Source organism: Diceros bicornis, chromosome X (genome assembly GCF_020826845.1).
Source record: "Diceros bicornis minor isolate mBicDic1 chromosome X, mDicBic1.mat.cur, whole genome shotgun sequence".
In the NCBI taxonomy this organism is placed as follows: Eukaryota; Metazoa; Chordata; class Mammalia; order Perissodactyla; family Rhinocerotidae; genus Diceros; species Diceros bicornis.
This window is the reverse complement of record NC_080781.1, coordinates 40,957,046-40,970,657: the sequence shown is the minus strand read 5'-3', so window position 1 is coordinate 40,970,657 and position 13,612 is coordinate 40,957,046. Positions and strand designations below refer to the sequence as shown.

Genomic DNA, 13,612 nt, shown 5'->3' with positions numbered 1-13,612 from the left:
TACAGAAAAAGTTTGTTGACCTTTAAGAAAATAAAGTTGTTTATCTACCTCATTTCTTACACCAAGTAAATTCTAGATGAATCAAAAATTTAAATTCCTGAGGGCCGACCTGGTGGCGCAAGCGGTTAAGTGCAGGCGCTCTGCTGCGGCGGCCCAGGGTTCACCGGTTCGGATCCCAGGTGCGCACCGACACACTGCTTGGCAAGCCATGCTGTGGCGGCATCCCATATAGAGTGGAGGAAGATGGGCACGGATGTTAGCCCAGGGCCAGTCTTCCTCAGCAAAAAAAAAAAGAGGAGGATTGGCAGAGGTTAGCACAGGGCTGATCTCCTCACAAAAAAAAAATAATAAATAAATCCCTGAATATAACCATAAAAATATTAGAAAGAAAACATAAGAAAAAAATTGATCATCTCAAGAATGGGGAAGGCCTTTCTAAGCAAGACAAAACCCAGAAGTCATAAAATTAAAAAAAACACTGATAAATCTGGCTTCATAAAAGTTTAAAAATATCTAGAGTGTAAAAAAATACCATAAATAAATAAACATGATAAAGTAAGTATGGTAAAATATTAATGGCAGAATTCAGTGGGTGGGTACAGAAGTGTTTGCTGTAAAATTCTTTCAACTTTGTTATATGCTTGAAACTTTAAAATAAAATATTTGAAAAACACTATAAAGCTAAAAGACAATCACCAAGACAAAAAACAACAAACGTTGGAGAGGATGTGGAGAAAAAGGAACCCTCATGCACTGCTGGTAGTAATGCAAACTGGTGCAGCCACTATGGAAAACAGTATAGATATTTCTCAAAATAGTAAAAATAGAAATACTGTACAATCCAGCTACCCCACTACTGGGTATTTACCCAAAGAACTTGAAATCAATGATCCAAAGAGATTTATGCATCCCTATATACATTGCAGCATTACTCACAATAGCCAAGACATGGAAGCAACCCAAGTGCCCTTCTACAGATGAATCGATGAAGAAGATGTGGTGTATATATATACAATGGAATACTACTCAGCCATAAACAAAGACAGAAATCGTCCCATTTGCAACGACATGGATGGGCCTTGAGGGTATGATGTTAAGCAAAATAAGCCAGACAGAGAAAGACAAATACTCCATGATTTCACTCATACGTGGAAGATAAACAAATACAAGGATAAAGAGAACAGATTAGTAGTTACGAGAGAGGAAGAGGGCTGGGGGTGGGCGAAAGGGGTAGAGTGGCACACATGTACGGTGATGGACAAAAATTAAGATGGTGAGCACAATGCAGTCTTTTCAGAAATTGATAAATAATAATGTACACCTGAAGTTACACAATGTTATAAACCATTCTGATCTCAATAAAATTACTGAAAAAAAAAAAAGAATAGCTATGGAAAAAAATGGGGAAAACAAAATGTTTCCAGACATTTTGGTTGGTTTCCAATGTTTCATAATTGTTTGCTCATTCATTTCTTCATTCAGAAAATATTAACGTAACATTTGCCATGTGCTGGGCATCATTCTAGGTGCTGGGTACGCCACTGTGCACAAAATGAAGTCCCTGTCCTCGTGAGCTTGGCTTGAAACCCAAACTGTTTCCTGATGATAAATGCCTAGATAAGAAGTGGCTGGGGGGGGCCCGTGGCTTAGTGGTTAAGTGCGCACGCTCCGCCGCTGGCAGCCTGGGTTTGGATCCCGGGCGCGCACCAACGCACCGCTTCTCCAGCCATGCTGAGGCCGTGTCCCACATAGAGCAACTAGAAGGATGTGCAGCTATGACATACAACTATCTACTGGGGCTTTGGGGGAAAAAAATAAATAAATAAAATTATAAAAAAAAAGTGCCTGGAATGAGTGGTATGAGTATTTTTAAGGTTTTTGATATGAACAATGTTTTTTCATGTTTGTTTACTATAGGTATCCCTCACTATTTGAACTCTAGTCATCAGAATTTAAGAACTGAACAGATTTGAATCAATGTTCCAATGAAATCCTGAACTCTCTGATACTCACATCTAAACCAAATAAATTTGGCTATTGAACTCTTGCGGTCTAAACTCAGGGGGAAACTATTTGGATAGTAAGGGATATGTTTCAGTGGCCACAGAGCACTTTGACTCAACACCTTCCAAAGGCAGACCCCGTTCATAATACATTTCTAGGAAGCTGGACTGAATCATAATATATGAGGACCTCCACAAAGTGAGTATATTTCTGGAAAACATAAAATGCCAAAATTGGCAGAAGTAGACAAAACAATAATCAAAAACCCAGGCCCCTCCTTTTTTGTGTGTGAGGCAAATTAGACCTGAGCTAACATCTGTTGCCAATCCTCTTTTTGCCAAGGAAGATTGGCCCTGGGCTAACATCCATGCCCATCTTCCTCTACTTTATACGTGGGACGCCTGCCACAGCATGGCCTGATAAGTGGTGCGTATGTCCGCGCCCAGGATCCGAACCCACGAACCCCAGGCCACTGAAGCAGAGCGTGCAAACTTAACCACTATACCACCAGGCCACCCAGGCCGTTTTAAAGGTGAGTTTTACCAAGCCTTCAAGGGGCAGATCATTCTTATACAAGTTTCTCCAATAAAGAGAGAAGTAGCAAAAGCTGCCCAATTCATATCATGAGGCTACCTTGATTCAATGCCAGATAAATACCAGAAAAGGAAATTAGAGGGTCACTTCACTAATGAACACAGATGCAAATATCCTAAATAATACAATATCTAATCACATGTAACAGTGTTTTAAAAATATACATACCATTACTTAAATAAATTTCCTGCCAAAAATTCATGAGTAAACATTAGAGAAACCCAAATTTAGAAACACCTACAAAGCAACTGACCTGTACTCTTAAAACATATCAAGGTCATAAAAGACAAAGAAAGACTAAATAACTGTTCCAGACTAAAGGAGACTAAAAATACAAAGTAGCTCAATACAACGCATGATCTTGGATTGGATCCTGGATTAGGGAAAAACAGGTATAAAGGACATTATTGGGACAACTGATGACATCTGAATATGGATGTTATATAAGACAAAAGTATTGTATAAATGTTAAATTCCCTGATATTGGTAAGTGTACTGTGGTTATGGAAGAGTAAGTCCTTGTTCTTAGGACACATATGCTCTAATACTTAAGGGTCATGTCTGCCACTAACTCAAATGATTCAGAAAAAAAAATGTGATGTATATGGGGAGGAGGGGCAGAGGGGAGGAGGAGAAGGGGGAAGGGAAGAAGGGGGAGAGGAAGAGAGAAAGGAAGAGGTGGGGGGGAGGAAGGGAAAGGGGGAAGGGAAGAGGAAAAGAGGGAGAGGGAAAGGGAGAGGTAGAAGGAGGGGGAGGGAAGGAGGAAGCAGGGGAGGAAGGAGGGGAGGAGGGAAGGAGGGGCAGGCAAATGTGGCAAAATATTTACAATTAGTGGTTCTGGGTAGAGGATATATGGGAGTTCATTGTACTTGTAACTTGTCTGTAAATTTAATTTTTTTTCAAAATAAGAAGTTATAGGGGCCAGCCCCGTGGCTTAGCGGTTAAGTGCTCGTGCTCCGCTGCTGGCGGCCCGGGTTCGGATCCCGGGCGCACACCGACGCACCACTTCTCCGGCCATGCTGAGGCCACGTCCCACATACAACAACTAGAAGGATGTGCAGCTATGACATACAACTATCTACTGGGGCTTTGGGGGGAAAAAATAAATAAATAAAATCTTAAAAAAAAAAAAAAGAAGTTATAAACATACACATACATACCATGATCAAGGAGGGTATATCTCAAGAATGCCAAGGATGTAATTTAATGCAAATTTATGAAATTAATGGATAAAAGGAGAAAAAATGCATGTAATTATGAAGTTCAATACTCATTTCTGAGCAATCTTAGCAAACTAAGATTAGAGAATTTTCTTGATTTATTAAGGGCTACATTCTAATTTTTTTTTTTTTTGTGAGGAAGATCAGCCCTGAGCTAACATCCATGCTAATCCTCCTCTTTTTGCTGAGGAAGACCGGCTCTGAGCTAACATCTGTTGCCAATCCTCCTCCTTTTTTTCCCCCCAAAGCCCCAGTAGATAGTTGTATGTCATAGTTGCACATCCTTCTAGGTCCTGCATGTGGGACGCGGCCTCAGCATGGCTGGAGAAGCGGTGCATTGGTGCGCGCCCGGGATCCAAACCCGGGCCGCCAGTAGCGGAGTGCACGTACTTAACCGCTAAGCCACAGGGCCGGCCCTAAGGGCTACATTCTAAAAGCCTACAGCACACATCATACTTGATGGCTAAGCAGAAGGGGCTGCCTCTCAGGCCTGGACTGACTGCCTATATGCAGATGTCCCTTATGGGAAAGAAAATAAACTAGATTGTTTCAGCCATCATTCTTTGGATTTTCTGTTACAACCTGCCAAAATGAATCTTAATTTGTGCACCCAGCATCACTGAAACTATTTAACCATTTACTCTACTATTTACTTTATTTTTATTTATTTATTTATTTATTTTTAAATTTTTATTTATTTATTTTTCCCCCAAAGCCCCAGTAGATAGTTGTATGTTATAGCTGCACATCCTTCTAGTCGCTGTATGTGGGACGCGGCCTCAGCATGGCCAGAGAAGCGGTCCATCGGTGCGCGCCCAGGACCCGAACCAGGCCGCCAGCAGCGGAGCGCATGCACTTAACCGCTAAGCCACGGGGCCGGCCCTACTATTTACTTTAGTACACAGCATAACATAGTACCTATACACAGGTACTAAAAGTCCTGGACAATGGTGTAAGTGAGGAAAAAGAAGTGACAGAATTGATTTGCACACAACGTGACCATCAGAATCAACAACGAACAATCAGAAATAACAAGAGACTACAGCAGGATAAGACAACTTAGAAAAAGCAACAGCTTTCCTCTACCCAGCAAATATCAGCTTGGAAAATACAAAAGAAAATAAGATGTCAATGAAAACTACTGAAGTACCTAGGAATCACTTTAACAAAGAATACGCAAGATCTGTATTTTCAGTTATTGAGATTTTTTATTTTATTTTATTTATTTATTTATTTATTTTCCCCCCAAAGCCCCAGTAGATAGTTGTATGTCATAGCTGCACATCCTTCTAGTTGCTGCATGTGGGACACGGCCTCAGCATGGCCGGAGAAGTGATGCGTCAGTGCGTACCCGGGATCCGAACCCGGGCCACCAGCAGTGGAGCGTGTGCACTTAACCGCTAAGCCACGGGGCCGGCCCCAGTTATTCAGATTTTTATGTCCCTTAAACGAATTTTAAAATATTCTCTATAGAGGTCTTGAATGAGACGACTACTTACAAAGATGACAATTCTCCCCAAATTAATATATAAATTCAATGCAATCTCAATCAAAATTCTTGAATGTTTTTGAGGGACTTGATAAACTTTTTATATAAAGCTCCACAAATGGCTAAATCAACTTGGAAAAATAAGAGCAAAGTGGGAGCTATTAAGACACTCTATAAAGCCATAATAATAAAAACATAAGATTCTGGTGTAAGAAGAAGCAAACAGACCAACAAAACGAATCAGATCACTCAAGACAGATCCAGGTACAGGAGGGAACTTGAAATGAGATGAGCTCCACAAATCAACAAAGAAAGAATGGACTATTTAGGAGGTGGTACTGGGAAAACTGCCCACTATATGGAGGAAAATAAAACCAGAACCTACCTTACACCATATTCAAAAGTGGACTCTAGATGGATTTAAAGACCTTAATGCAAAAGGTAAAACTACAGAATGAAAACAATCTCTGTGATCCAGAGGTAGGAACAGAGGAGATTCTGAAAGCACAGATTCTAAGACAAAAAAGTGATGAATTTTAGCACACCAAAATTAAGAACTGGTATCCAGCCTTGGGGGAATCGTTAAGTAAAAGGCAGTAGGCACACCTATGGTGTCCTTAGGTCCAATTAGAAGCAAAGCACTAATATACACAGGGCCATACAGACAGATCTTTAAAATGCAGTGCTGAGAAATACAAAGTTCAGGAAACAGAATGAAGACTGTAGCACTCTGCCATTTGTGTAAATTGAAGACACAGACACTGAAAACAACACAACATATTTCAGAAGGATACATTTCAAACCCAACAGAGCAGCTGCCTACAGCTATGGGAATTGGGAATAAAAAGGAAAAAATAAATATGGCAAGAGAAGGTCCTATAGTGACCTATGATAGAAACCTACCTTGAACTGGAAAAGTATGATTAACTCAAACCTCTGCTCTTGAGGTCCTCTAAAGGCCAAAAGACAGCCAGTGGCTTTATTTGGTAAATCAAGTCTGAAGCAAGTGTGTCACCTACTCAAACTCAGAAACTGCCAGAGAACACTTCCAGTGAATACCACCCAAAATGGAGTGCCTTTCAAAAGACGTTTTTAAACAAAGTCAAGACTGAATAACACCAGATGATGACCACATCTCAAACTTGGGCTTACTTTTCAGAAAACAAAATATTATAATTCTGCATTTTTCAAAGGGGCGGCAGTAGAAGAAACTCTTTGTAAGACATTAAAAAATTATTTCCTCCCTGACTTTTTATAAATCTACTGACTTTGAATACAGGCTTTCAGGGCGAGTTATGTCTGCTTTCCTATGCAATCTTAAAACGTCAAAAATAGATCATCTGCATTGGACTCAACTGGGGTGATCCACCAGCATAGTGAGGGTATGGCCCAGGATCTCTGTATTTTACCAAGTGTCCCAACTGTTTCTCATTTGTACCAGAGTTTAAAAATAACTGTACGAGAGTGTCCTTTCCAAGAGAAGTATCATACCAACTTCAGCCCACCCTGTCCCTGAAGTCTCCCGCTATCTGACCTGGCTTGCCCCACACTTGTCTTGGACAAATTCCTGACTCTGAAGGCACCAGTCCCATCTACCCCTCAAACCCAAAGCTACAGCCCACAGCTCTCCCCTGAGAATCCACGGGCACTTACAACCCCCCACCCATCTGCCCTCCACCTCTGCCTGTCCTCCTGCAGTGGCTGTCCACACCTTGGTGAATGGCACCACACACCTCTCTGGGTCAACCTAACTGGAAACCTGGGTACTAGCCTCCATTCCTCCCTTTCTCTTGATCCATTCCCACCCTCACAACCAACCACGGCACCATGGCACCCGTCAAGCTGTTTTGAACCACCTGGAAACTGTGTGGTCTCCCTTGTGAGACCCTGAGTAAGAAGGCTGCAGTCTTATCGATCTCATTCACCACTGCACTCCCAGAGCCTAGCACAGCTCCTGGCTCACAACAGATGCCAAATAAATGTCTGCTGAGAAAACACCAATCATCTGCTGTGCTGTTTCCTCTGCCTGGAAGCCCCCTCCTAGCACCTTCTTGGATCAATTCTCACATGGGGACAAGCTTGGTAGTGGTGGGAGCGGGTAACTCACCGTCTTTCATACTCCATGTCCTGATAGGGCCTGCGGGGACTGTTGGGGCCCCTCCTCAGCCGCTGGCTCCGTTTCACTTCCCAGCTGCCCCCGCTGCTGCCACCATGATCTGCCAGCCTGGGTGATGTCTCCTGCAGGGACTCTGGGGAGAATAGAAGGAAGAAAGGGGTCAAGGCAGTTGGGGCAGAGAGGGCCTCCTTGAGAAACCCTCGTTGTCAAGGCTCTCTACTGTCCTTTAGCCCAGGGATGTTGTTTTCCAACTCCTAGTGCTCCTGTGGACCAGATTGGGAAGGCAGCCCCTACTTGACCTGCTCCTTCCTTTCCCCACAAATGTGAGGCTAGAGCTCACTACCCTAGAAACAGCAAGGTCTTCAGCAGAGAGGGAACAGACTTCATGGTGCCACCCATTCTGTGACCAGGGCTTTGCTGTTTGAGACTGGTAGATGAGTTCAAGCCCGGAGCTACCTGCCCCCCGGGGGGGCTCTTGGTGCTGCATGATTTGTCCGAGATCAGGCACATTAGTCATGCAGGCAAGACTTCACAACGGGAGTCCCAGTCTCCAGGCTCCTTCCATGGGCCCTCAGGTATTTCATCCTCCCAACAAGATGCTGGCTGCCCCTTACAAGACGGTGGGAGAGCATGAAAGGCTTAGTGGGTGAAGGGGCTAACTTGGCAACAAGATAGCTGCAAGGCTTAGTGGGTGAAGGGGCTAACTTGGCAACAAGATAGCTGCTGCCTCCCTGGGCTCCTGGCCAACACAGCTTTGGCCCTCACGCGGCAACTGGCTCAGCCCTGAGCCCCGTCTCTTATGTGCAGCCAGGTCCCAAGGCGGCTCTCTCCCCGGGGCTCTAAGCCCAAGTTATTCAGAGGAAAAAGGAGTCCTTTCGGAGGCTGTTCCAAACCACTGTGCTATTCTGCTAGGATGGAAGGGCAGTCACTTCACCCAACCCTGAGGGCTGCGGTGAGAACTAGGAAGTCCTGAGAGCCACGTGACCCGCCCAGGGTCATCACGAAATATCCCAGAATCTTCAGGCCCCGCCCTCTGAACAAGAATCAGGCAAATCCAGGCAGTAACAGCACCTGCCCAACACTAGGTTGCCACCACACCTTTCCTCCATGTACAACACACACACACACACACACACACACACACACGAATTTTCTCTTCCTCCTCAAGCCACAGGGAACCAAAGTTACCTGCTCCCAGATGGGAAAAAGTTAGAATCACAACCAGGGGCCCCAGTGGATGAGAGCCAGATACAAAACCCTCAGTAGACTCCGGCAAAGGGGCCAGAGTCACACATTGCTATCCACAACAGATAGGGACCAAAGTCACATACACAGGCCCGGAATAACCGCGGCCCCAAATCACAGACAGGAACCCACAATAAATCCGGGCCATAATCATACACTGAGACCCTCTTTCAATGGATGAGTGTCAGAGTCAAAGATACAACCCCCCAAAAGAAGGGGCAGTAAGTCATACATACATTCCTTGCACTCCCTCCCCACCCAGTAGGTGGGTTAGGGCCAGTCGTAAGAAGACTCCCTATGGTTAAGGACTCCTCCCCGTGGATAAGGACCAGAGTTACAGACACAAGGATAAAGACTAGAGTCATACAGACGTTCTCCCTCCTCCCCCACCCAAGAATAAGGACCAGAGCCACAAAACACTTCCCCATGGATAGATAAGTACCAAAGTCACACAGAACAGACTGCACACCCCCTCTCCTATGGATAAAAAGCAAAGTCGCAGACACCCGCTTCCCCACGGATAAAGTTCGGTGTCGCGGCGTAAACCACAGCGGCCCACTCCCATCCGTCCCTCCCTTCCCCCAACCCGCGTGCACCCTTCCTGTGTCCCGATCGCGCACGCGCCTCTGCTCCCAAAAGGAAAAAAAAAAAAGACCCCCTCCCGGGCTCAGACTGTGCATGCATCCCTCGGTTCCACGCGTAGCCCAGGCCCGGGCCCGCAGTCCGCCCTCCCACCTCCTCTACACCCACCCCCGCCCCCGGCCCCTTACCTCCGCCCCCACGACCAGCGTCGACGCTCACCTTCTCGGCCCGGGCTGTCAAGGGAGGGCTCCCAGACATCACCTCGGCCCGCCGCCACCTCCTCCAACTCTCTCAGCTCAGCCGGAGCCGGTCCGGGCAACAGCCAAGTTCGAGGCTGGAGGCGGAAGGGCGGAGGAGGGGGGAGGGGAGAAGCGCCAAGAGCGCTACCCTCCCCGGGAAACCCACTGCCGCCAACTCCCAGCCGGCCGCGATCACCAGCACAAAATGGCGACGACGAGAAGCGAGCCGGCGCTTCGACCACCATCCACCTACTAAGGGAGCGCGCTCTGGCCGGCCTCATCTATTGGTCGCCGTCCGCCGTCGGCCAGCCCCTTCCTGCTCTGATTGGCAAGCGTCTGCCACCTCCCCACTCCCGGTGCGAACGCCCGAAGTCGAGAAAAGGAGCAGCTATTGGCCAATCCGGCAAGGCCCGCTTTTTAGAAGCTTGGCTTCCTTAGAAGATGAAAGACAAGCGGAAGCCCCGCCCCTTTCCCCAGAGGGCAAGGGAAATGTCTCTGCGATTGGCTGGGAACTGAATCCACCCAAATGTCACCGCTTTCTTCTCAGCAAGGAAATGAGCAGACCTCTCAGTCCGAAATTCCACAGCCTGACTGAGAGGATAAGAAAATGGTTGCTACCATGAAGCCATGACAGAGGGAGGGAAAGAGGGCTACTTAGCGCCTCACTCATTTGAAAACGAAATCCAGACTCGGGACATATTTAGTGCGGCCGGGGCGGAGCGACAGTTATCGCGCTCGGGCCAACTGCAGCTGCGCAGAGTTGCATTTCCGTCCCCGCCCCTGAGAGCCTGCAGAACAATCTGACATGGCGGCCGGGCTGTTGGGTTTGTGCGCTCGCCGCCTTTTGGCAGCAGCGGCGACGCGAGGGTTCCCGGCTGCCCGTGTTCGCTGGGACTCAAGCTCCTCTAGGGCTGTGATCGCCCCGTCCGCTGTGGCGGGAAAGCGGGCGCGGGAACCCACTATACGCTGGCAGGAAGACCCAGATCTCGAGGACGAAAACCTCTATGAGAAGGTGAGAGGGAGAGGAAAGGGGACGCCGGAAGGGTCAATCAGGGGCCAGCGGACGGGGAGCGGTAGAGGACGTTCTTAGGTGGCTGAGGATTGCGCAGCTGGCGAAATCCTCAAAGACTTGGGAATTTTGCCTACCTTGTTTTCCTCTTTTGTCCCCTGATAATCTTCAGTTCAGGGCCAGAGGCGAGATTGGCCTTATTTTGCAGACAGATGTCAAACTTGAAGTGGGCAGTGCTCAAAACACATTAGAAGCAATATAGCGTAACGACAATAATACTAAACATTGATATGGAGCTTGCTCAGTGCCTGTGTTCTAAACGCTTTACTTACGTTAACTTTCTAATCCTCAAAACAACCTTATTTCGAAGTAGGTGCTATTGGTATACTCATTCTACAGATGAGAAAACTGAAGCATAAAGATGTTAAGTGACTTGCCTAAGCTCACATAACTGAATGTGTGGCGGAACCAGGTCTGCTGTGCTGTATTGATAGCAGAGCCTCTGAAATCAGAAGGCCTAGGTTGGAAAACAGGCACTGACAGTTGCTCACCTATGTGACTTGGACAAGTAGCTTACCCTCTTGGTGCCTCAGTTTCTTTATAAAATGGGGAAAGTATTAGGACAGCTTCTAAAAAATAAAATATTACACCACCTCATGTAATTAAATGAGTCAAAATGCTCAGCATTGGCACTTAGTAAGTACTCAGCATTAGAAGGTGTTAATTATTGTTGCCACTTTCCACCTCACTGAGATATTGTGAAGTTTGCGTATGTGAAAGGCCTGGCACATAATAGGTATTTCATCAATACTAACTTCTGCTGGAGGAGCTTGGACGTACAGGATGCTTGTTCACTTGTTCATTCATTCCGTAAATAGTATGGAGGGCCTGTATATGCCAGGTGCAGTTCGGGGCCCTAGGGGTTCAACAGTGTGGAAATCAGATAAAGCCCTTGCTCTCATAGCTTATATTATAGTGGAGAACACAGAAAATAAACAAGTACAATATTTGGCAACAGTAACATAGAGTATGTAATTGATAATAATATAAGGTTAATATGATACAGGATCTGAGGGGATGCTTCTTTGGTAAACTAATAAATGCTAGAAAGAAAATGAAGCAGGATAAGTCCACGGAGAGTGACTTGGGGGTAGGGGGCTATTTTATTAGGTTGAACCATAGGAAATTGCCAATATTCAACCATTTTGACCTATTCAACCTATGAAAACCAGTTTCCTGTAGTTCAAATTAATAAACAATGTGACTAGGAAGGGAATGCCTCCTAAGGGAAGTGATGATGAAGCCAAGACTTTGATGGAGGCGACAGATCCAGCCATGACAAGATCTGGGGGAAAGGCTTTCCAGGCAGAGGAAACAGCATGTGCAAAGGCCCTGTGGTGGGAAGGAGCTTGACAAGTGCTAAGAATAGAAAGAGAGGAATTTAGGGAGGGAGGGGAGATTGGTCCAAGATGAAACTGGAGACCAGCTTATGCAGGGCCAGCATAAGGCTTTGTGGAGCAGCAAGAAGCCCTCATCGACTTCTTCTTCTCCTTGCCACAGAACCCAGACACCCACGGTTATGACAAGGACCCTGCTGTGGACCTCTGGAACATGCGGGTTGTCTTCTTCTTTGGCTTCTCTGTTGTCTTGGTCCTTGGGAGCACCTTTGTGGCTTATCTGCCTGACTACAGGTGCATGGGGTATCCAAGAGAGTGGGATGGGTGGGAACAGAGGCAGGGGTAGAGATCGAAGGGGACTCTGCCAGGAATCCTGTTCCTGCACCATTGGGGAATGGGGAGCTAAGATGGGGATTGGTGTCCAGTGAGGCTCCCTCACATCTGCCCCACGCTGCTGCCTCCAGGATGCAGGAGTGGGCCCGCCGGGAAGCTGAGAGGCTTGTGAAATACCGAGAAGCCAATGGCCTCCCCATCATGGAATCCAACTGCTTTGACCCCAGCAAGATCGAGCTGCCGGAGGATGAGGACTGACCGGTTGCCTAGTGGGGCTCAAGGAGCACCACCTTCTCCAGCCCCTGCCCACCATTCTGCCCTCTCCTCAGAGCACCTAATTAAAGAGATTGAAAACCTGGCTGGTGTTGATTTTGTTGTGAGGGAGATGTGGGAGTGGGAGTGTCAGGCCTTAGAAGGGCCACTGCAGCCTTTTCTGGGTCTTCTGATTATTGCTGTGCAACAAACACCCTAACACTTAGTGGCTTAAAACAACAATTTAGTATTATCTTTCATGGTCCTGTGGTTGACTGGGCTTGGCTAGGTTCTTCTTGGGGTCTTGGCTGGTTGCAGTCAGATGGTGGCTGGGGCCGGAGTTATCTGAAGGCTCCACTGGGTTGGATGTCCAAGATGGCTTCTTCACTCACTTGTCTGGCCCTTCAGTTTTCTACAGGGCCCTCTCCCCAGCAGAATAGCTTGGGCTTTTTATATGGTGGTTCAGGGCTCTTCTGGATGGGGGTGTAGCATATAGGAAGAAATTGATGACGGGGGCCAGCCCGGTGGCGTAGCGGTTAAGTTCATGTGCTCCACTTCAGCGGCCCGGGGTTCACGGGTCGGATCCCAGGTGCCGACCTGCACACTGCTCATCAAGCCACGCTGTGGCAGCATCCCATGTACAAAAGAACTAGAGGAAGACTGGCACAGATGTTAGCTCAGGGACAATCTTCTTCAAGCAAAAAGAGGAAGATAGGCAACAGATGTTAGCTCAAGGCCAATCTTCCTCACCAAAAAAAAAAATAAACAAAATTATTAATGAAAAAAAAAAAAAAGAAATAGCAGCCGTCTTTAGGGAAAAGCTACCACACTGGAACCTCCTACGTTGGCAGAAAGGCCAGAGCGCCCAGGGATTGAGGGTGGTGGGTCAGAGCAGGGCTTTCTATTGCTGAGGATGAGTGTTTGTCTCCCTCCCTGACTTCTGTTTCTCTCTGGGCTTGGAGGTTTCTGCCTCTGTGTCTTGGTGAGTCTGGATGCTCCTCTCTTTCCTTCTGCCCTAAATCTGGGTGGTCTCTAACTCAAGATGCACACCTGTGTGTGTGTGTGCGCGTGTGTGTTTCTCTCTCTGCCCCCTCCTCTCTGTCTTTCTGTGTCTTTCTCTCAAGCAGGAGGT

At 46.7% G+C, this 13,612-nt stretch overlaps 2 protein-coding genes across 7 annotated transcripts in view; one reads left to right on the top strand and one right to left on the bottom strand.

The window, feature by feature from the left end:
* Positions 1 to 9,749, bottom strand: part of RBM10 (RNA binding motif protein 10) — a 29,150-nt gene extending 19,401 nt beyond the window's left edge. For 5 of the 6 annotated variants that reach the window (XM_058535709.1, XM_058535711.1, XM_058535710.1 and 2 more), the window contains exons 1-2: positions 9,470 to 9,749; positions 7,415 to 7,556 (exon numbers count right to left, since the gene is read on the bottom strand). In XM_058535709.1, the coding sequence (XP_058391692.1) occupies positions 7,415 to 7,556; positions 9,470 to 9,734 (407 nt within the window). In that variant the 5' untranslated portion in view covers positions 9,735 to 9,749. Of the gene's footprint in view, positions 1 to 7,414; positions 7,557 to 9,438 lie in introns of all 6 variants that reach the window. The other variant, XM_058535712.1, reaches the window with a different exon arrangement.
* Positions 9,750 to 10,001: 252 nt separating this feature from the next.
* On the top strand, positions 10,002 to 12,586 carry NDUFB11 (NADH:ubiquinone oxidoreductase subunit B11). Its single transcript, XM_058535746.1, has 3 exons — positions 10,002 to 10,501; positions 12,059 to 12,189; positions 12,360 to 12,586. The coding sequence occupies exons 1-3, from the start codon at positions 10,295 to 10,297 to the stop codon at positions 12,484 to 12,486; spliced, it is 465 nt and encodes a 154-aa protein (XP_058391729.1). The 5' UTR covers positions 10,002 to 10,294; the 3' UTR covers positions 12,487 to 12,586.
* Positions 12,587 to 13,612: the final 1,026 nt, after the last annotated feature.

Coding starts and splice junctions, on each gene's coding strand:
- NDUFB11 (XM_058535746.1), top strand. CDS start 10,295: ATGGCGGCCGGGCTGTTGGGTTTGTGCGCTCGCCGCCTTTTGGCAGCA. Junction 10,502..12,058: donor ACGAAAACCTCTATGAGAAG/GTGAGAGGGAGA, acceptor TCCTTGCCACAG/AACCCAGACACCCACGGTTA. Junction 12,190..12,359: donor GCTTATCTGCCTGACTACAG/GTGCATGGGGTA, acceptor TGCTGCCTCCAG/GATGCAGGAGTGGGCCCGCC.